The sequence below is a fragment of the Zophobas morio genome, unplaced genomic scaffold (assembly GCF_036711695.1).
Source record: "Zophobas morio isolate AGI-343-1 ecotype UQ-CSIRO unplaced genomic scaffold, CSIRO_AGI_Zmor_V1 ptg000030l, whole genome shotgun sequence".
Lineage (NCBI taxonomy): Eukaryota > Metazoa > Arthropoda > Insecta > Coleoptera > Tenebrionidae > Zophobas > Zophobas morio.
In genome coordinates, this window is record NW_026972135.1 from 16,022,109 (window position 1) to 16,045,306 (window position 23,198).

The 23,198-nt window shown below is 33.9% G+C and overlaps 1 protein-coding gene across 1 annotated transcript; it reads right to left on the minus strand.

Annotated features, from left to right (window-relative positions):
* Positions 1-4,401: 4,401 nt before the first annotated feature.
* LOC135137990 (polyamine-transporting ATPase 13A3-like) lies at positions 4,402-19,707 on the minus strand. Its single transcript, XM_064067793.1, has 12 exons — positions 19,260-19,707; positions 8,437-8,534; positions 8,222-8,389; positions 8,010-8,169; positions 7,600-7,961; positions 7,354-7,552; positions 6,997-7,298; positions 6,751-6,951; positions 6,510-6,698; positions 6,352-6,459; positions 5,559-6,303; positions 4,402-5,504 (listed from the first exon to the last, which is right to left on the minus strand). Exons 1-12 carry the CDS (start codon positions 19,282-19,284, stop codon positions 4,504-4,506), a joined length of 3,558 nt encoding a protein of 1,185 aa, XP_063923863.1. The 5' UTR covers positions 19,285-19,707; the 3' UTR covers positions 4,402-4,503.
* Positions 19,708-23,198: the final 3,491 nt, after the last annotated feature.

Here is a 23,198-nt window from a genome sequence, read left to right on the forward strand (position 1 = left end):
AATAGAATTTTTTTAAACATGTACGTAGGTACTTCGTGGTTTTTATATATTCACAGAAATGTTTTAAATTCGTTTATTTGGGACAATAGAGAAGTCAGGACAGGACAGGACACGTTATATAGCAAATAATATAAAAAAAAAATACTGTAAGTGCTTTAAATACTTTCCCCTTACACTCGACAGAAGGACGTAATTCTGAGGCCAAGAATTCCAGTAATACGCCTAATTGGGGGTGCCTATAAATGAAGTCTTGGAAAAACCCGTCCGCATTACTAGAAAAGGTCGGTACTTATTTACCTGCATACTGTCAATAACCAACTGTATTGAAATTAAGATTTTCACCAATTACCACGAAAAATGCAGCAAAAATTTAAAATATACAATAAATGCAAAAAAATAGTTAAATACGCAGAGTAGACAAAAATCTGCATTTTGCATATATCCAAATTGTCATTACATCACTTACTTCTGTCCCCTATTGTTGTTGTACGTTACGCCCAGAGATATGTAAAAGACTTTGACATGATAGTGGTTACGCCACTGCATTCAACCACCTGTCAATGTCAATGTGTAAAATTGGTTGCATACCCGACACAATTGATCAATTATTTTTTGTTTTTTGGGTTATATTGTCATTGAATGATAACAAATCATAATTTACATACATTCAAACCCATGTTCCTACCATTAGCCCACGAATTGATCATCATCTAAAATTTCCCGGCTAAAATCCACTAGATAATAATTATTATTATCTGTCAAATTTGAATTATGACACATGATGAAGTCAGGAATACCAATCCTCAAAACAATGCTCTAAGATAGTCTATAAACATATTGTGGTGACTGAATTTAAATTAAAATTTCGCGCTGAAACAAAATTAACAATGGCGCGAAATCACATTTAAATAATTTGAATTTGAAAAAAATTCAATCAAGAAACTTGTTAGACATAGGCAGCCAGGTGCATGTTTAGATCTTTTCTGGTAGTTGGTAGCTCCCCTTGGGGATTTTCTGTTGAGAGGATTGGTAGAACTTCATTTTGGAGGCCAGAGGGGCGAGAAGCGTCACTTTTGGTGCGTTTGTTGTGAGTGTAACCACGTGGTCAGTAAGCTAGGTTAAGTTTAGTTGGTTTGGTAGTTAATAAAAGGGAGGAAGCCTTTGTTTAACGACAATTAATCCTAACGACGATGAGGCCACAGTTTTCCAAACACGCGTAGCTAATTCTTGCGGCTTTCTACTCGGAAACATGTGAATTTTCTGTCGACGCAAACACGTGTTTTAAATTTGTTTTATTGTTTGTAAATTCACAGTTCATGTTAGGATTTTAATCGTTAACTAAGTCTAACACAATTTAACGGTCCTGATTTGTTTAGATAAAGTACTTGCTAGGAGATTTCAGGTGGTTCACTTATCAGGACTCGTCCTTTGTTTGTTAAATCAGGAATAAGTTTGTGGATGCTTATGCTTAAGTGTTACATTATATCACTTCTTAATGCTTCACACAAGATTATGGCAGTTACAATTAACCTAACGTTATCACACTCTGGGAAAAGGACCGTGAAAGTACGGTAGAATTAATAATATCGTAGACTGAGGTACGGGAGGGATTATACATTTTTCCCTTTAGACAGTTATCATCGTTATCGTCATCACATCATCGAGACATTTATTTTCTCGCAACGTTGAAAATTACATCACCGAGGAGCTTTCCTCGCAATGCCTGATACATTTTATGTTGTTTATTTATCACGTGTTTTGTTTGGGATAAGCTGGAGACAGTCCACGATATAAACTCTCAAAGCTAATTGTTTTAAGTAACCAGTCATCTGATCAAGGCATAATTTAACATAAGAATGTAAATTGTTTGTTTGAATCGTTGATAAAGTGTGGCATAATTTAACATCAGGTAAATTCTTTGTTCTAGCAGCGGCCATGTTGAAAGGGTATTTTCCAACCGAGCACATGTTTGAACTGTAAAATCTAATTGAACAAATTAACAACATTGTGGGACGTGCATTTTATTACTTTGATTTAGACTATTATTTGCACAACGCCACAGGTCCACAGGAGGAATCATATTTCTGGGAGACGCTAATTTTTTGGAACGACGCATTCGTCCAACGCCATTTTGAACGTCCAGATTGCCTGCTATGTTCTTTTTGTGTTTGTTTGGGGGAATGTAAAACGATGGCCCACAATGCAGCTGAATTTCTTCACTTTTAAAAATTAACCCATAACTCGAATGAACGTTTTTACGTTCACACAATTACATGAGTTTAATATTAATTGTGTTAGCTTTGCAATTTTTCACCTCATATAATTTTTCTCAACCTCACAATTTTAACATCAGTAATATTTTGTTGTATAATTTAAATTGTTTGTAAATTTTGATGCTCTACAGTTCCTAATCTAACGTAACTTTTTATCTGCACTAGTTTTATTTTACACCAGATCCTTTTGTTTTTATTATTCTTTGTTAGTTTTTTGTCCTGCAAATATTTTGTTGATTAATGTTTGCATTATATAAATTGTCTGATGTCCAATCTTAATCTCAGATAAGAATTCTTTGCTGTTTAAAACTTCAGGAGAATGTATGGCGAATTTAAATGTTGTTTATTGCTCCTTTTGAAACTTTAACACTTGTTCCGTTGTCATTAATATCAGAGTTACAAGAATTGAACATTTAAATGAAATTGAGGTTAAATAACACCGAAATACGTGGCAGAAGCGGAGAGCGCGGTTCCTAGTCGAGCTGGCGGGATTTAACAAAAAAGTTACTTTAAATCAGTAGGTAATTTTATTAATATTATTAACACATGATAAATAAACACAAAATGCATCATCAGGCGTTGCGAGAAAAACTCCTCGGTAATGTGGTGATGATCTGATGATAATAACGATGATAACTGCCTAAAGGGAAAAATTTATCATCCTGCCGTACCTCAGTCCACAACATTATGAATTATATCGTACTTTCACGGTCCTTTTTCCAGAGTGGGATAACGTTAGGTTAATTTTAACTACCGTAAATGAACTATTAGCAATCTTGTGTGAGAAATTAGGAAGTGTTATAATGTAACACTTAAGACTTAAGTATAAGCATCCAGAGACTTATTCATTACTCTGTAAACAAAGGGCGAGTCCTGACTAAGTGAATCTCATGAAATTTCCTAGCAAGTGCTTATCAAAACAAATTCCTGACTGTTAAATTGTGTTGGAACCGGTTAACGATTAAAATCCTAACATGGTCTGTGAGTTTACAAACAATAAAATAAATTTACAACACGTGTTAGTGTTGGTCGAAAATTCACTCATTTCCAGCCGCAAGAATTAGCTACGCGTGTTGGGGAAACTTTTGCGTCGTCGTCGTTACGATTAATTGTCGTTAAACAAAGGCTTCCTCCCTTTTATTAACTACCAAACCAACTAAACTTAACCTAGCTAACTCACCGCGTGCTACACTCACCAACAAACAAAACAACAATGGTCGCGACCTTCTAGCAACCCAGCACACCTCGCTACCAACCCTCTAACTAAAATTCTTTAGCAGAGTTACGAACTACCAGAAAAAAAGTAAACGTGCACCTGGTTGCCTATGTTTAACGATTTTCAAATTCAAATTATTTAAATCCTACTTCGCTGTTTTTTTTTCAGCGCGAAATTTTAATTCAAATCTGGTCACCATAATAGCATGTTTTATTCGGAGAAAAAACTCATCTTGACACTGGCAAACATTTTTTCGATACCTTACTGTCGTTTGAGGGTACGACTGTTTTATTAATAGAAATTACTTCTTGGCGTTGAATTTCGAAAACATTCTGCTACTTCGCGATCAGTAAGAGGTTGACGTTCCCTATTTATGTAGGTGGCATTTCACCCACATTTGACACTTCACCTCTACCAATTTTTGCTTCAACAGCTGTGGTCAGAAAATATTTTCTGTCATTTCAATAGTTTGTGCATCGTCTTCGTTATTGATTTTAGGTGCACATGGTAGGGTTACTCCAGCATCAAAAAATTAAGTTCTTCTACATCACCCCCCCTGACATTTATCCCCCTAGTATCAGATAGTTAACTGTTGTCTGATACTAGGACCAGTTAAATTAATTGTATTGTTACGAAATAAACCCATACGCCGCCCCGGAACGACGCCTATGTGTTTTCCCGAGGGATTTCTAGTATGTACGATGCGTGAGTCATCGTCGGTGGCGTTCGATTAAAGAAGAGCCTAGAAGCGGTTCTGCGAAAGTCTCAGCGGAGGGCTCCAGAATGAGCTTAAAGCGGTAACGGCCAACTTCAGAGAAAGAAAAATGTGAGTTTAAATAAAGACCACCGTCGGAAGCGGTCAGTTTTTAGGTTAAGGGATATTCTGCAGAAGGTGTACAATCATGCAGCAGGTTTTCCGTACTTATATTTAGTTTTAATAAATACTAGATATCATTTACAAACAATTCACTAAATACAATGAGTTTAAACTATCGACAGTTTTATTTATTTAATTTAGAACTTGGTGATTTCTACAACGTTAGAAGTAGTAGTATTGTTTTCACATCCTTCTTTGATAATTTCAAAAGTACCACTATGCGATCTCGTATTTGGCCATGCTTGTTCCGTAATTTCTTTTTCTACAGTCAAATATTTTTTTCTAGACTTATCTATATTTTGGAATCGTGGTCTAACAAATTTTCTAAGGAAATAATCGACGACAATTTCCTCCATAAACATGCAAATTACAAAATTCGCTAAAGCTATAATTAGTACGAAGATTCGGCCGTCATATAATGGGGGCATTTTTAACTCTAGAGCTTCTACAATCCAGTGAGCTGGTTCCAGCGTAATATAAGAGCAAACAGCAATCATTAACATAATTGTAAAGAGGAAGATGTAGTTGGTGTAAATCGCTTTTCGATATGGTTTGCCTTTAGAAAAAATCACGGCCATAATGATGTACTGAAACATCGAGACACAATAAACTGCGTAGTTTTCGTAACAGCTGTAATAGATGGTGTTGTCGGGGTTAAAAACAAAGGGAACAAACCAATCGTAGGTTTGAATAAAGTAATAGGCGAAAATTTGAACCACGACGACAACCAGCATGAACAAAATAATTGACGCTAGTGGAAGGAAACTCAGAAGGGAAGTCATCGGTGGGCCTTTCTCTAATTTGTTATAAGCTTCAGTTTTCCCAAAAAACGACGCAAAGTTAAGAATGAGGCAAATGTCTATAAAGAGAAATTGTAGTGAAGTCAGATTTGTATCTATGGCGTATAAAATAATAACTGAAGCGAATTCTGTTAAACTGTAGCACAACATCAGCTTGAAAACGCCGAAAGAAGTGACCAGTGCTGCCCGGCCTTCTTTGATTACGTCAATTGTGCAAGATATGTTAGATTCTTGAGAGGTGAAAGGTGACGCCACACTAGATTCCGCTTCTGATAGAGAGATTCCCACATTTGCTGCTTTTAAAGCACCACAGTCGTTAGCACCGTCACCACACATCGCTGCAATAAATGTAAATATCAATGGTTTATTAACCATGGTACGAAGAGACTTACCCACATAGTACCCCAAATTTTGCAATTCCTCTACTAATTGTTGCTTTTGTAGTCCAGACATTCGAGCGAATACGACACCTTTAGCCACGATTTTTGGAATGAGTTGTGGAAAATATCGATTGATGTCACTCCATGCAGTTCCGCTAAGAATAAGCTGATACTTTCGTTCTGGGAATTTCTCTACATCTGTTAGATTCGAGTACGACAAAACTGCCCCCAAATCTTGGTATCTAACTTTAGCTACATCAGTTTTCGTAGGTTTTATTGTTATAACATCAATTACGCTGTGTCCTGGGTAGATGATTCCACATTCGCGAGCTACACTCACGGCTGTTTGGATGTTGTCACCTGTTAGCATTACAATTTTCATGCCGGCGTTTTTCAGTGTCGTTATGGCAGACGAAGTTTGAGGTTTTAAACGGTTCTCTAATACTATAAAACCCAGAAACTCCAAATCACATTCGATTTCTTCTCGTTGGAGTTTTGGAATTCTATGAAAAGGTACACCGGTGATTGTTTTGGTAGCTACCCCAATAACGCGGTACCCTTTTTCAGTGTATTCTTTCAAAACATTCAATATATCTGTAGGAACTGTTTCAGGTTTAGATAATGAAATTATTTTTTCAGGGGCGCCTTTAGTAAAGGCCTCAAAGTATTCGCAGCCGAGTCTTCTACAAATCACACTCATGCACTGAAGAGTCGATGAAAAGTGGTACTGCTGTATAACTCCTATTTCTTCTGCATTCTAAACCAATTCGACTTTAGAAATGTAATTACTGTGTGAAATACTTACTGTTTGGTCTAATTTTGTTTCTCTGATTATTGTTGGTACTAGAAGATCGTACTTTGACGTGTCTGAGATCATTGGTTCTTCCATCGTCCAGCCCGTGGATTCAAACATCTAAAGCACGTAGTTGTTATGAAAAGACTATGATTTTTTGCTAAACTTACTTTGATATCTAATGGATCACCGCTGAGTTTACTGTCAATAAGAGTCAGAGAATGGCAGGTAAGCATTCCTCTACATATCAAAAAATCTTTCGTCTGATTGTGAATATCCTTAATAGGTTTTTCAATTTGTTTGTTTACGACTGGTACCACTCCCCACATGTCTAAACCATCCTCAGTTAAAGTCCCCGTCTAAATAAAATCTTTATTAAAATAATACTTATGCAATTTGTTTATTACTTACTTTATCGAAGCAAACACAGTCGACTGAACCGGAAACATTAATAACTCTGGAATTAATGCAACAGATTTTTTTCTTTTTTAGTCTATTTAAAGCATATAATTTTCCTACGGTCATTGCGGCTGGTAGCGCCGGTGGAATGGCGATCGTGACTAGATCTAAAGCTTTAATCAAAACATCTAACGCCGCTATATGCCTGGAATACTATAAAAAATGTAAAGCATAATTTCATTGAAATGAACTGTGTACCTTTGAAAAAATTGTGTAGATAAATCCACCTAGAGCTATCACTGACAAAATCATAATAAACTTGTAGCTGTCTTGGTCAAATTTAAAATCGGCCGGAGGTGGATAAATAATACTTCTTACTAGTTGTCCTTTAGTGGTTAAATACCCAGTTCGGGTGACCACTGCGAGCACAACTTCGTTACTGTAATACCGAGTTTGAATAACTTTGGTACCACAAAAAAGCGTATGATTGCTGTGTTCTTTAAAATCGTAGAACTTATCGTTATTTGGAAGCGCAGTTTTTGTTACTGGTACTGACTCCCCTAGAATAGAGTACTACTTCATCATAAGAACTACATTGTTGTAGGTAAAACGTACCTGTGAGCATACTTTCGTTAACTATGCAGTTGCCATTAAGTAAAACGGCGTCACACTGCATATCACAGCCGTGCGATGGAATTACAATCATATCACCTGGTACTAATTTAGTCGTTGGTATTTCTTCAAAGGTGTCGTCACCGTATTTCACCAGTACTTTGTCGGCAGAAAGAACAGTTCCTTTTAAGTTTTTCTGGTTCTGAAAAAAATCGTAAGTACTGCGCGTTGCAAAAATTGAGTTAGTACTTTTCGAGTTTGAATGATTGAAGTCGAAATTCCAAATACTGACATTATAACAATCGCAATGGTGTAATAGTAGTAAGATTCAGCGAACCAAACTATAAGACTGAAAAGTTGGAAAATGTAGAACGGAGTTAAAGCTTCCAGTATCAGGAGTGTTAGGATACTTTGAACTGGCACATTGATTTCGTTAATACCATAAGTAATTCTTCTCAAACGCTGTTCATCCTTGTTGTTGCCCTTTTGTGTGTGAAACTCTGAATTCGTTATCCCTTTTTCCAAACCGATTAGTTTTATAAATTTATATTTATCTTCGTCCCAAACGTACGTCAATTTTTTGCAATGTATGATACGCATTTCTTTAACATCTGCAACGAAATGTAGTACTCGATGATTGTAAGTCACAGTTTTCTTACCCTTTTTGGTACCATCGTTCAAATATACAGTGAGCAATTTTTTGTTTGTTTCGTTTTTAAAATTTGTGTTGTTAATACTGATGACGGCTTCTGGTTGGTTGGCGGTCAAGATTTTTACATCCTCCACAAAGCATGTCTCGAATTTTTCTTTGTATTTATCCTTGATGGGTTACTGCGTCACAATTTGTGTAATTTGACAACGTAGTACTTACCACGATTAGGACTTTCTCTGCTTGATTCAAGGGACATTTTGAATGACTTCCGTATAATTTCCACTGAGGGAACCAGTGGAATATCAGTCGTAAAATTCCAAAAGTAGCTACGTAGGCTGCCCATGTCATATACTTCCTTAAGTTATTTGCCGTATAACCACATATTTCCTAAAATATTTTAAACTATATTGTTTTAAATGTGGTAAAATACTAACCATCTGATCTTCTTCGCCAAAGTTAAGATAGTGTGTTTTAATTTTGTTGTTTGACGTGGGGCCATTGTTTCTTGTTACTATTCCATTTAATGAGTCTCCTGAAATTAACAGTTAAGTGTTAATCAATTATAATTAAAGACACAATATTTTATGTTCGACAGAACACTAATTTTCTGGATCTACAACGATATTAACATAATTTGTAATCGAGTCATTCTGGGAAAGGATTTAATATGTCGGTGATTAAACTACATGATAGTCAAAAATAGCAAATATAAAAGTAAAAATGTATGAAATTATAAGGAAATTTGGTACAAGATTGAATAATTTATTAAATTATTTATTAAATAAATAAAATTATCAGTAAATTTTGGAAATGATTTATTTTTTTGTAAGCAGAAATGAGCTCTTCGGTTAGCTCCATCGCTTAACATGTCACATTATTATCTACGTCGTTAATTTACTGTTATTTTCCGTTGACAGATATTCTCTGTACATAATGATCCGGTTCATGTCTTGTTGGTAATTTATATTTACATGTTATACCGCGTGATTTTCTGCTCATGACCAGTGTTGGGCAGTATCTAGATACTTGTTTCTAAATAAAGTATCTAGATACATTTTTGGGTATCTAGTATCTGTATCTAGATAAAATCGAATTTAAGCACAAAATATGTGTATCTAGATATAAAATTAATGGCGCAGATACATATACATTTTTTTATTTCACTTTTTTTCAGTAGTTATTAGTTGAGTTATACTAGTAGTAATTTTTGATACTTCATGATGGTGATTTTGGTCACATAAACAAAAATAGAGGTAAGAGGTCCACTAATAGTGTTGTGTCACGGAAATTTTCATATTTTAAATACCATCATTTCCTACACTGTAGCCTTCAGTACTTATACATCTTTAAATATAATCCTGAGGGGTAATAAATCTAAGCCATGGTAAGATGTTATTTTAAAAACCTTAAACCACAATTCACTATTCACTGCGTTTTACGTTTATCGGGGCAATGCATTTTATCTGTGTACCTGGTTTGATTTGTGTTATTAAATAAGAGTAATTTTAATAGTAAAAATATTTGTTTAAGGTATATTAATATTTTTAGAAAATAATAATTGCGTGTTACATAATGATTAATTTTTTCAATTAGCACAAATTAGTTCTGTAATCGACTAATCGAATGTTCAATACATACATTTCTCTCGCATAAATCGCATATTTGTTACTGTTTTATACCTTTATTTTTCAGACAAATGTAGCATCTTTTCTTGTTGCCACATGTGTCATTTCTTCACTTTTTCATTGTTGGACCTAACGCGAGGCGGGCTTGGTAGGTCAGTTTTGCCCTAGAATGTGCCGATTATGTTTAAGTTTAACCCTCGGTATAATAATTTATCGTGATATATTCTCAGAAATCGTGAAACGAGATTAAAATAAAATGAGTTTCAACAAAAATCTGAAAATTTAAAGTTGCACTCTGCTGATTCCGGCCTGCCAGGCAGCCTTTGATCCTATAAGGGGTTTAAATATCTTTCTAAGAAATTGTACTTATTTTGCCTTAAACGGAACCAGCAATTCTTCCTAAAATATATATACCTGCCGCACCGGGATGGACGATTACCAGACATGGTCATAAAAACATCGTTAAGCCGATATTGAGGAATAATAATTGATGACAGGTTGGCGACAACAGACCTTCAGCACAGAATAATCATATCCCGTATTCTTTTGAAATATTAATTTTAATGCTAGAGATAGTTATTAGATCTACTCAAACACAATTTGGACACTGTAGTATGGGAATAAAAACAAAAAAATATTCTTTTTAAGCGTACGTAATAAATATTGCACAATTTGCGACACATCAAACAGCGAAGCGATGGCCTATTTGCGGGAAAAAAGAAAAGATTCTTCAGTCTTGAATAACTATGCTACGATAAAATGTTTATTTTTTAAATTTAATACCACAATCCCTTCTTCTGCACCTGTGGAACGGGTGTTTAGTAGCGGAAACCAAATTCTGACACCAAGAAGAAATAATTTAGGTGACAATACGTTCGAAATGTTGTTAATTTTAAAAAATTCATTAAACAATACATAAAAAAATACATAAACATATGTTTAGTTATTTTATACGCCAAAGCTTCAAAAAGTATCTGTTTTTTTGTATCTGTATCTAGATACATTTCTAAAAAATCGACAACAATCTGTATCTAGATACTTTTATCTTCCACATATCTATATCTGTATCTAGATACTTTTAAAAGTATCTGTCCCCAACACTGCTAGTAACACCAACCTCCCAAAATTGAATGATTTGGAGTGTAACGATCGAATCAATATGAGTCCCTTCCAAAATTGTAACGTTAGCAAAAATATGTAGTATTAATAGTATGTAATGTAGTAAGGAATTAAATACCCGTTGTTTAAGTTGCTACCTTCTTTTTTAAATTTGTTTAACTCCTCAGAGATTAAAAACAGTCATTACATTGCAGTAAGTGCATCAGTGTCACAATTAGTACTAAAATATGAACAGAAACACAGAAGAATATAAATACATTGTGTGGAGTGAAAAACAGAAATAAAAGTAATAACGAATTTAAAACAAACTACGGCGCAGAAAGTAATTGGAATTAAATTCACCTTAAAGTTACGTGTTGCGTACATGAAATACATACATTTAAACGTAGAACACGCAAAAACACGAAAAAAAAGACAATGTGTAATTGACAACAAAATCAGGAAAATGTCGTAAAAAAGACAAAGAATAAGGATATAGCAAAATTAATTGTGTGGTTTCATAACCATAATAAAGTTAATTTTGCTATATTTATATTAATACATACTATGGTAAAACTTGGAAATTTAAATTCTTAGGTAATAATACAAAATGTGTGAATGAATTACTAAACCCCTCAGGCTGAATTTTAATGCGTTTTTTTACAATTATTTCTGTTTTTGCAATTGTAATTATTTGTAGATTAGCATTTACAACGAAATTCTGATTATTTCTGGTTTTTATTTTCCTTGAAGTTTTGTTATTTATTTATTCAATCAAATTTGCTTAAAAGTTTGGTTAGAAGTTATGACGCCTAAATCATAGCCTAAATGTTGGAAGATTATATCAAGCGAACAACATAATTTGTAGTCGAGTCACCCTTCACAAGAGATTAGCAGGTTATTAAACCATACTGATAAATGTCAACAAATGACCAATGTAAAAGCAAAAATGGCCGACACTTTTTAAAAAGATTTTAATAAAATATTTAAGTGCGAATTTTAACTCCATGGATCACATACTTCAACATCTCTGTGTTATTGTTTATGTCGTTAATTTTTTTTGTTGTTTTCAACTTTAATTCACACACAGAGTGATTCATTAATAAGGCTCGGATTGTATGCATTAAAATATTGAAGAAATGTGTATGTGCATAATATGCACACATTTTTGGTCAAAATATACATCACTTTATTAAATATGCAGTTAAACAGGCAAGACATGCATATGCAAATACTGAATTTGAATACGTGTAGGTAATAAAACAAAATGGCATTTTTGATTAAGTACTTATTGTTAAAGTACAGGTCTAATAACGTTTATTTGGTGTATAAGAATTCAAATTATAACTAAGTATGTAAGAAAATACCGTTTACGCAGTGTTTGTATTATCGCTATAATTTTTATTAAACCAATTGATTATTAAATGTTTTTCAAAGTTTTCCATTAGAAATGATTCACGCTTGTCACGCAACACATGTTTCAACAGTGAAAACGATCTTTCAACATCCAAATGAGGTTTTTAGAACAAACTTTAAATTCTCTATTATATTTGGATCAATATATTACTCACAAAGTGACAAAGTAGGTACCTACATTTTTTTCTAAAAGCTTTTTCACCTATTTTACCTTGAACATTGGATAGTTTTTGAAAACAATTTGTTCCGGGCAGAATACAATCTACCAATGCTAAATTGTGGTCGTTCAAGTATAAACATTGTATCAGAAACAAATGCTAATTGAGATGGCAGTTCTGTTTTAGCAAAAATTATTTTAGATTCTTTAATAGAGGTAGCATCATTTGACAGGTCATTAACAAAATTCTTATTGCATTGTAGTTTTTGGTATAAAGGACAACTGCAGTTAACCATGTTCTCCATCTAGGGACAACAAGTTGTGAAGGTAATGGTAAATTGGTCAATGCATTTCGCAAAAACTGTACTCTCAAAGGTGATTTAACAAACATTTTTTCTAACATAATTGACTAAATAATTTACAATTGGAAATAAATTTCTAACTTCCCCAGACACTTTATTTATATCATGAGCTAACAGGGATTAAACCGGGAAAAATATTTTTAAGTTGGATGAAGCTTTGCACAAGTATGTAGTAACATCTGATGACATCAATATGACTTTTTCAACTGGAATTGGTTCCGGAAGAAAAGAGTTCGTTAAACCTTCATGAATAAAACTTGTACTAATCTAATACTAGTTGGGGATATTTTTTTATTTAGCCGTGGACGCTTGCAGAAACTTTTGGCATTTTGGACTCGAAGTTCATTCGTCAGTACCAAAATAAGGACTGACAAAACTAAGAATGAAACGGGTAAATGAAAAATATTTTTAAGTCGGATGAAGCTTTGCACAAGTATGTAGTAACATCTGATGACATCAATATGATTTTTTCAACTGGAATTGGCTCCGGAAAAAAAAAGTTGGTTAAACCTTCATGAAGAAACCTTGTACTAATCTAATACTAGTTGGGGATATTTTTTTATTTAGCCGTGGGCGCTTGCAGAAACTTTTGGCATTTTGGACTCGAAGTTCATTCGTCAGTACCAAAATAAGGACTGACAAAATTAAGAATGAAACGGGTAAATGAAAAATATTTTTAAGTCGGATGAAGCTTTGCACAAGTATGTAGTAACATCTGATGACATCAATATGACTTTTTCAACTGCAATTGGTTCCGGAAGAAAAAGGTTCGTTAAACCTTCATGAATAAACCTTGTACTAATCTAATACTAGTTGGGGATATTTTTTTATTCAGCCGTGGACACTTGCAGAAACTTTTGGCTTTTTGGACTCGAAGTTCATTCGTCAGTACCAAAATAAGGACTGACAAAACTAAGAATGAAACGGGTAAATGAAAAATATTTTTAAGTCGGATGAAGCTTTGCACAAGTATGTAGTAACATCTGATGACATCAATATGACTTTTTCAACTGCAATTGGTTCCGGAAGAAAAAGGTTCGTTAAACCTTCATGAATAAACCTTGTACTAATCTAATACTAGTTGGGGATATTTTTTTATTCAGCCGTGGACGCTTGCAGAAACTTTTGGCTTTTTGGACTCGAAGTTCAATCGTCGGTACCAAAATAAGGACTGACAAAACTAAGAATGAAACGGGTAAATGAAAAATATTTTTAAGTTGGATGACGCTTTGCACAAGTATGTAGTAACATCTGATGACATCAATATGATTTTTTCAACTGGAATTGGTTCCGGAAGAAAAAAGTTCGTTAAACCTTCATGAATAAACCTTGTACTAATTTCTAATACTAGTTGGGGATATCTTTTTATTCAGTCGTGGACACTTGCAGAAACTTTTGGCATTTTGGACTCTAAATTCATTCGTCAGTACCAAAATAAGGACTGACAAAACTAAGAATGAAACGGGTAAATGAAAAATATTTTTAAGTTGGATGACGCTTTGCACAAGTATGTAGTAACATCTGATGACATCAATATGATTTTTTCAACTGGAATTGGTCCCGGCAGAAAAAAGTTCGTTAAACCTTCATGTATAAACCTTGCACTAATCTAATACTAGTTGGGGATATTTTTTTATTTAGCCGTGGACGCTTGCAGAAACTTTTGGCATTTTGGGCGCGAAGTTCATTCGTCAGTACCAAAATGAGGACTGACAAAACTAAGAATGAAACGGGTAAATGAAAAATATTTTTAAGTTGGATGAAGTTTTGTACAAGTATGTAGTAACATCCGATGACATCAATATGATTTTTTCAACTGGAATTGATTCCGGCAGAAAAAAGTTCGTTAAACCTTCATGAATAAACCTTGTACTAATCTAATAGTAGTTGGGGATATTTTTTTATTCAGCCGTGGACACTTGCAGAAACTTTTGGCATTTGGGATTCGAAGTTCATTCGACAGTACCAAAATAAAGACTGACAAAACTAAGAATGAAACGGGTAAATGACAAGATGAGTAATTGCTAGAAGGATGCTACCTCAAGAATTAAATAAGGGAGAATTAAAATAATTTTAAGCCGGATGCGGCCTATTCAATATACCAATAAACGGAATGTCTCCAGTTCGGATTAGGATGGTTTTTCAAGGTAAAGATTACCGAAATGTCTTGGTTTTGCTGAATAGAGGTACAATTTTACAAAAATATGCGCAAATATGCACCTAATCGGCAAATATACAATGAGATTGAAAAATATGCATTTTTTTAAAGGACATTGTTTAAAAAAAGATATATGGCTAGTAAATATTTTTTTATGCTCATATTGAGAAAATGTTGAATGTTTACTGCATTTTGTCCAATCAGAACGCGATATTTCCTTTTCTCCACAGTTCCCCACTATCACCTCGTCCACGAGGACGAGAGTTTCCGGAACGACCCAAAGGCGAGTGGAACAATATACTATTTTTCTTCAGCCGTCTTAAAACATGACACTTTTAATGACAATTTCAACACTAAACGTTTTTGTAATTAGGAAAAAAACTTGCGTTACTAAGGCAATATTCACTTGTACTCCTAGGATTTAAAAATCTTTTAAATGCTAGGATTAAAAACAAATAATAATTAATCTCAAACTATATTTTTTCGTCAATTTTGAAAATATTAATAATGTCGTTTTTAATACTTTATAATTTTATTAATAAGGAATTTCAAAATTTTAAAATTGATATTAAATTTAAATTTAGAACAACTTTCAGAAAATTCGATTAACGATTTGTCGTCACTATTATCCTTTGTAACAGCAGTGTTAACAATGTTTGTCAATATCGCTGCCATTTCATTGTCAGTTACGTCATCGGTTATATTTACTTCATTGCTCTTCGGTGGTTTTTGGGGAATCACTCCACTCGTACTCGCTTCATCTAACCGAAAAATTTTTCGCGCCACATCTTCCTTGTGTTTCACTGATTCCTCTATGTACCCCTCCGCTACACTATTCGATGTCCACCCTCCCTGTCTCTTGAGAGATATAATGTCACCTCCAGCATCTACAAGGAGAATGGCAGACGGGCGACGTAATCAAAATCCGCTATATTCATCGGGATTTCTCAATTTTAAAAATTTAGCTACTTCTCGTGGAACATCGCTAATTTTGTGAATCCCAACTACTTGTCGCTGACACTTTCCACTTCGGTTTTTAACGAAAAATCGACGTTCATGAAAATTTTTTGGTCGAAGAGCTATATATTTATGGTAAATATTAAAATATTTTTCCCCCAAACGGTAAATGATCTTAGCTTTTTAGTTGTCGTATGAGGAATCGTTACAAGTAAACCTGATTTAACATTTTCAATATTGTCTATTCTTAATTCCTCCAAATCCTAACAATCATTCGAATTAAAAGTGGGTTTTTTGACTCCGCTACGCTACCCCTTGCAAATTCAAATTTTTGCTCGCCACAAAAACACCACTTTTAATCCTAATAAAACAATGTACTATTTTTCTGAATATCCGAATTTTAAGGTATATGCATTTTGCATACAGTTCAAGCCTTATCATAAATTAACGTAAAATTTAAATCAAAGTTAAAAGTCAGTTTATAAGGATTTTAGTTTTTGTCTTTGTGGGTGTGTATTTCAAATATTGGGTTTACAAAATATCGGCAATTAATACCGCATGTTCATTAATTATTTACGAGTAGATCAAAGAACGCTGTGTGATTTTGAACGTATAACCTCTCGGTTTCGGATACTTTCAGATTATGCAATTAAACAAACACATGTGTGATGTTGGTTGGATACCGAAATAAATCAATTTGCAAACAAAGGTTAGCTCTTGCTTGTTGAAAACTAGAAAAACTAGTGAAAGAAAATAACTTCTCCAGATTTGTGAATAAATTTACTTAAAAGGCGAAAACAAAGTTAAAGAAACTGTTGGAAATGGTATCCATTCTCCTGTATACATAAATTGACACGTCTTTTGATGTTATCAAACACAACAGGAGTAATGAGAGCACACTTTTCGGTAATTCTATGGTGTGATTGGGAGTTTTAAAAAGAGTTTTTTAGATGATCGAACAGGAAGTAATCCAGAGGGGTTAAATCTGGTGAGCTTGGGGGGTACTCAGGACCTGAATGTAAAATTATCACTCTTATCATCAAAAAATTCACGTAAAAAAATTCAAATTGTCTATTGTTGTATGGTGCCATGGCACGGTCATGTTGAAAACATCCGTCGTGGAGTTCATCAACCTGTAACGCTTGAACAAAAGCAATTAGGATATCGTTTCGATATATTTGTGCTGTTACAGTTTCCTTAAAGAATTTGGGTCCAATGATACGTCTGCGAGACATACACCAATTTTAACAGGATGGAGCGGTGTTTCACGAAAGACATGAGGATTTTCAGCACACCAAAATCTCATATTTTGAGAGTTATCATAACGTACAAAACAAAATCTCATAATTGTGATTCAAATTGACACAAACTCAGTACCGGAGAGATGAAACCAAGCTTCATCAGAAATGAATGTTAAATCCAGCAAGTTATCATTATTGAGATGTTCAAGAAACCATCTGCAGTAGGCTGATAAAAGTTCGTGAAGGCATGAATTCTTGTAAAAGAGCACTGTTATAATGCCATTCGCCTTCAATGGCAACTACATTTCGGAAACAGGACTCAATCATGAATGTTTTATGTTCCACAGAGAAAACCATTTGGCACTTTTATTTTCAAAAAATTCGAAAGTTTGACGTTTCAAACAGCAACGCGGCTGAATGTAGCAAAGACAATCAGAATCTGTCAATTTAACGCCCACAGCCCCCACTCATGTAAATAAGTAATGAACGCACGGTATTAATTATGTTAAACGCTTTTCCATGACATAGTTTTAGACGCAGCGGCAAACATCTGATTTCGAAGAAAATATACGGATTCAATTCCAAGGATGAACCGATTACAAATTATGTTGTTTGCTCGATATAACATGGTTCATTATTACCTCAATCAACAGAAACATCGCAGACATAATTACAACAGGAATATCATTAAAGTGGGTTATTAAAAAAGTCCCACTGTCATTAAAAATTCAGAATTGATGTCCCTTGTACTATTATAGGTTTCTCTAAACTCTTCTAACACCTGCAGTCTGCAGTTTATTTCTACTAAATTTCGTTTTGAACTTGTAAAACGAAACTGCAGGATGTCGAAGGTCATGGTCCTTTCCGTTCAAGTTCAACTAGGTATATGTCAATGGAAGGTGTATTTAGAATGTGATAGGATGCCTAATCTGATCGGAAAAGAAGTGAGTGGAAATTGAACTCACTTCAAACTGATTGTGAAATTTTCTAATTTTCACATAAAACAAATATTTTTTGTACTCTGGAGGAGTACAAGTATTTAATACGCCGTTCAAAATTGGTGGTTTGGAAGCGACATTCATATCTTGTCAACAGTGTCATATAAATCTTAATTTATATGACAGTTCAAAATAAAATAGTTAAAATAAAATCAGTACACATCATTGTTCTTCATGTTCAGGATTAGAATTATGTTATCTATTTATTCCGAGCTATTCGCAAGTGTTTCGATGTCTGCAGTTTAAACTGACACTAAAAGTGTTATAGGAACTGTACTTTTCTCTAGGTGTCTAATTTGACACATGTAGAGTCAATAATTTTCTTATCTACTGAAAGATTATTAAATTAGCGAGAATAGATGAATCACCTGACGTCACAGAAAAAATAAATGGAATCCTATTATTTTTTATTCTTGATTTTAGAATTGTTAACTTATCTGCTGCAAAAATTAGTCAGCATAATAAAAAAAAAAAAACATTTTACTTAAGCGGTAAATTGATCTTGTTTAATAAAACTTGTTCCTATTTAAACAAATGTTTGATGTTATTGTTGCATTGTGAGTATAGCTTGTGTAGACATGCTAATTAATGGAAAATAACCCTTCTAACTCTTTTTGATGATAAGGGTTTATATCAGGTGTTAAAGTACAACCACTCTATGTATTAAAATAATTTAAAATCTTATTACCCTGGTAAAAGAAAATGTTTTTGGGAAAAAAATTATAAAATTCAGCAGTATTTAATTCATAACCACAATTTTTTAACTAATACGGTTTTTGTGGTAAGAAAATAAATTTATAACCTTGTGTTTTTACTGTCGGTTTTACAAAGAAAAATTTATCATTACGTAAAGTGCTAATACAATATAGATAATTAATACGTTTTCAAGAATTCACTTCCCATTGTTAATATATTTTTTTATCATGTTCGTTCCACGTGGAGCCTTCATAAATAAGTATTGTAGTAAAATTAATCTTTAAGTATTTTAAATCGCTCTATTAAAAAAATTTGCTGACCCATAAATGGCACCCCGTGCTAAAACAACTGGTAATTCATCACAATTAGATGACCTTGAGTTTCATAGGTCGCTCGATTCATTGACTAGAAACGATTATATGTAGATAACTTTCTCATCCTCAAAATTGTCAGAAATCTCTATTTTTTTTAATTTAATGAATTTCGCCGATCTGGCCGTGTGCAACGGGCTTAAGTTCCCGAAATGCCGAAATTAAATGTTGAACTGACCTGTTTCATGGAATTTTTTCACCATACCGCAACAACGGCCGCAGGAAACACTCACACGGAAAAATGTTGTTAAAACCGAGACACTTTCACTTCAACACATGTGGTTTCGCTGTTGTGAAAAACCGTACTGACATGATATTTGACAACACCTTACTGTTAAAAAGAAGGGGAGGACATCGTTAAACGGTAACTTCACTGGCGAATACGCACACTTTTCTTTACAGAGTAAACCAGTTTTGGGGACTTCATTTGGTTATCTTTATCATTCTATTTTTTATTATTGTGGAATTAGATCAGTATTTTTACGTTAGTTATCGCTAGCGATAAAGGACTGCTTTAAATAAGTTTGTTAAGAACGAATGATTAAATTGCTTGCTCTCAAATGTTGGTTTATGGTTTTGTTGCCACAATGAGGATAAGGAACCACCTTACAATGAATGGAATTAAGGAATTTTCGTCGGCTAATTATGCGTTGAGTCAGTGTGTCAACTGGTTTTCGCCAGATTTGTTTACAACTATTTAGCTGTTTTTTTTGTAAATTTTGTATTAGTTATGTATGTGTTTTGCGGAAATACAGAGTTTTTAGTGAAGAATTAAATGTTGTTTTTTTTTTGACGAGAAGAGGTTGTATCTAATTAACATTTAACATAGATGCGTGTTTTGCATATATAAAATTACTAACTTAAGATAGGTCAGGTAAGTAGTTCTTGATCTACAATAAAAAGCAATCAAACAAGAATTTAAATTTTATAAAATATTTCTTTGAATTATTTAATACTGAGAAATTATTTGATATTTATTTATGGGGAACCCAGCTGTAAATTTCGCATTATTTTAATGAAAAAGTAAAAATCTGAAGATAAAAATAGCGTATTTACATTTCCAGTCAGATCGAATGTGCTGCATTTTTTGTGTTGTGTAGTACCTTAAGATTACAATTCTGTAGGTAACCATGAAGTTAAATTTCAGTTTAATTTCATTATAATTTGGGTTTTTGTCGTAGGTAATTATGAGTGATTATACATATATCACAAACAAATAACTAGCAATCACAATTATTTTTAATTAACCTTGACGTAAATATGTTTACAGGAATCACATGTTTCTGGAAATATTATTTTTTGTCGTTCTCGATTTTTTCTAAGTAAATATATAGGGTTTTCAATTTTATTTTATTGTTTGTGGAGAATAAACTGTGAATTCTTTCAGAAGTTTTTGCTGTTATTTCTTACAACCGCGAATCAACAGTTTGGTATTCTGCGAAATATTTTAATTCATTCTTGTTAACAGTTCTACGCCAAAACATGAAAATATTTCGTTTGGCAAATAGCTACATTCTTAAAGGAAAACTACTTACAAAGTCGTCCCATTTAATATTTTTCGGTACTAGCATAGATTTGTCTCTGGAACTGCTAAAATGAATAGGTACGACTTGTAACACAGCAACTTAATTATTTGAAAATATACGTTTATTGTCCCTTTCTATCATTAAAATAACACCATGATTGAAAGAATGATTGCTTGAGTCTTCTGGTTCGATTTTTCAAAACTTTTCACTGTTCTAAGATGTTCAAAATAAACAAACTTTTTCTTTTCAATAAGATTATATATAAAAGAGCTAGACAGTGTAAGAGGCAGAATACAAATAAATTTCATGATGGAACAATGAAGTAGAAAAGAGATCAGAAGCAAAAGTTAAAAATGGCAAAAATATCTACATAGTTACAAAAACTAAAGAAGATTATAATACCTACCAAATTCGAAGAAAGAAAGTGGTAAGAAAACCAAGAAAAGAAATTGCAGATCTCAGGCAAAAATGCAGACGACTTGGTGGCCGCCGACAAACAAGCTGATGAACCAGCTGATAAACCAACTGATACGCGAAATAAAAAGTAGGTAAGTTCAATGACCAATCAAAATGTGGAAAATAACAAAATGACACGTACAGAAGCTGAAAATAAAGAGAAATCGGAGACCAAAACACTACAGAAAATTGGAGTGGGTTTGAGAGCAAAAAGAACAAAAAAGAAAACCTGCTCTAATTGAGAATTACGCAGATCCATCACTGACGGGAATAAAGTCTGTGCCTAAGGTTTCGTTCCTTTTATATCTAGATTAGATCCTGTGACTACTTGCGACGATTTAATCAACTATCTAAAAAAAGATTCCCTAGAAGTTACCTGTGAAAAATTAAGATCCAAGTATCTTAATTTCTATTCATCTTTTAAAGTTACTATTCTACCATCACAATATATCGACCGCATTAGAAGAAGATCTCATAGGTATAAATTTGGAGAAGTATTGAAGAGCTGCGTAATTTGAACCACCTCCTAATTTGGACCCAAGTAATTTTAAAACTAATTGGGCATATACAGGGTGCCGCATCCAAGTCTGGACATAGGGAATTAACATGGCAAATTGGTTTTTATTTTATAATATCTCCCCAGTTCATTTTAAAGCTGTTATTAAGTGATGCCTTTGTGGAGGTCGAAGAGGGCCATCGGCCAGTATTTTTTTCAAATTGTTGCATCGCGCTCATTCACTGTAAAAAGGTTTTAAAAATCGTATTTTGAAATTCGCGCCCGAAGTTCGGCGATCGCGTCTTTGCATTAACCAAATCAAAAATTAGAAATTATTCTCAGAAATCAACGAACAACTCAAACTGAATTATTTTATCCAGTGTGATGATTATTGTATTACAAATTAAACGGAATAAATGCACAAATTGATCCATTCATTCGTCATAGTGCGCGACCCCGTCAAACGAGCCATCTCGAACTGCACTCAGACCGTATCCAAAAAGCCCGAGATGAAGACTTCGAACAGCTGGTCTTCCTTAAAACCCCATCGGCAGCATTGTGACATGTACTGGGAGACTGTCAAGCTAGAAATGTACTCGCGCTGCCTCACTCAGTAATCACTGAACGACTCAAATTGAATTACTTTATCCAATATGACGATTATTGTAGATCAGTTTACACGGAATAAATGCACAAACTGCACAAAATATTGTATTAGGTTATGTTTCTGGTGCTGGTCGAATTTTTATTACTAAAATCTCATTAAAATGCCATGTTCTACTGCGATTAGATGAAAAAGCGAGGGCCCGCTTTTCTTATTGTGTGATGATAAGATTTACCATCAAAACAGCTGGCGCTTTTGAAGAGAACCTTTTAATGAACCATTTAGATAACTACAAGTAACAAAACTTAACAATTGTTGATGACTGAAGTAATGAAATGTTGTACGAATCTGGAGAAGTGTTGCACTATTTTCAAGAATTGCTCAAAAAGACTGCTCTCAGCAGCTGTACAGTAAGTAAGCCGATCTTCAGAACTCCTACGTGTGTTGATCAGCATTTGAGTTGAAATCTGAAGACAATATTGCTGGATTGCTTGTTTCAGCGCGTGTCTGTTTGTATACCTGGTATTGTTCGAATACAGATGGTCGTGAAGAAATCTCCAAAGAAAAAATTCCCAGGGGTTTAGATCCGGTGAATGCACAGGCCAATTCCAACATTGCGGGAAAATGCTGGTTCAAATAAACAACATTTCTGCGAGCTGTATGGCTGGAGATTTGGTCCTGCATGTAAAAGACCCGCTGCAGATGCCGCACCCTTCGAGTCCCAGGAAGTATTTGCTGAACTAGCAGATTGTCCTACTTCTGAGCATTCAATCCAGATTCGATGAAAAAAGGTGCAATGACATGATGTCCTAGAAGCCCCAGTCATACATTGACAGTTGCACGCCATTGATAACGATGGTCATGGACCACGTGAGGGTTGTGTATTGCTCAAATTTGATCGTTCTGACGATTATAACTTCCCTTAAGACCAAATGAACATTCGTCAGTAAAACAAATGTTCCTCAAAAACTCTCCATCAGCCTAGATTCTCTCAAACGTTCCTTCGTAAAACTCCATACGTGACAAGTAGTCCTC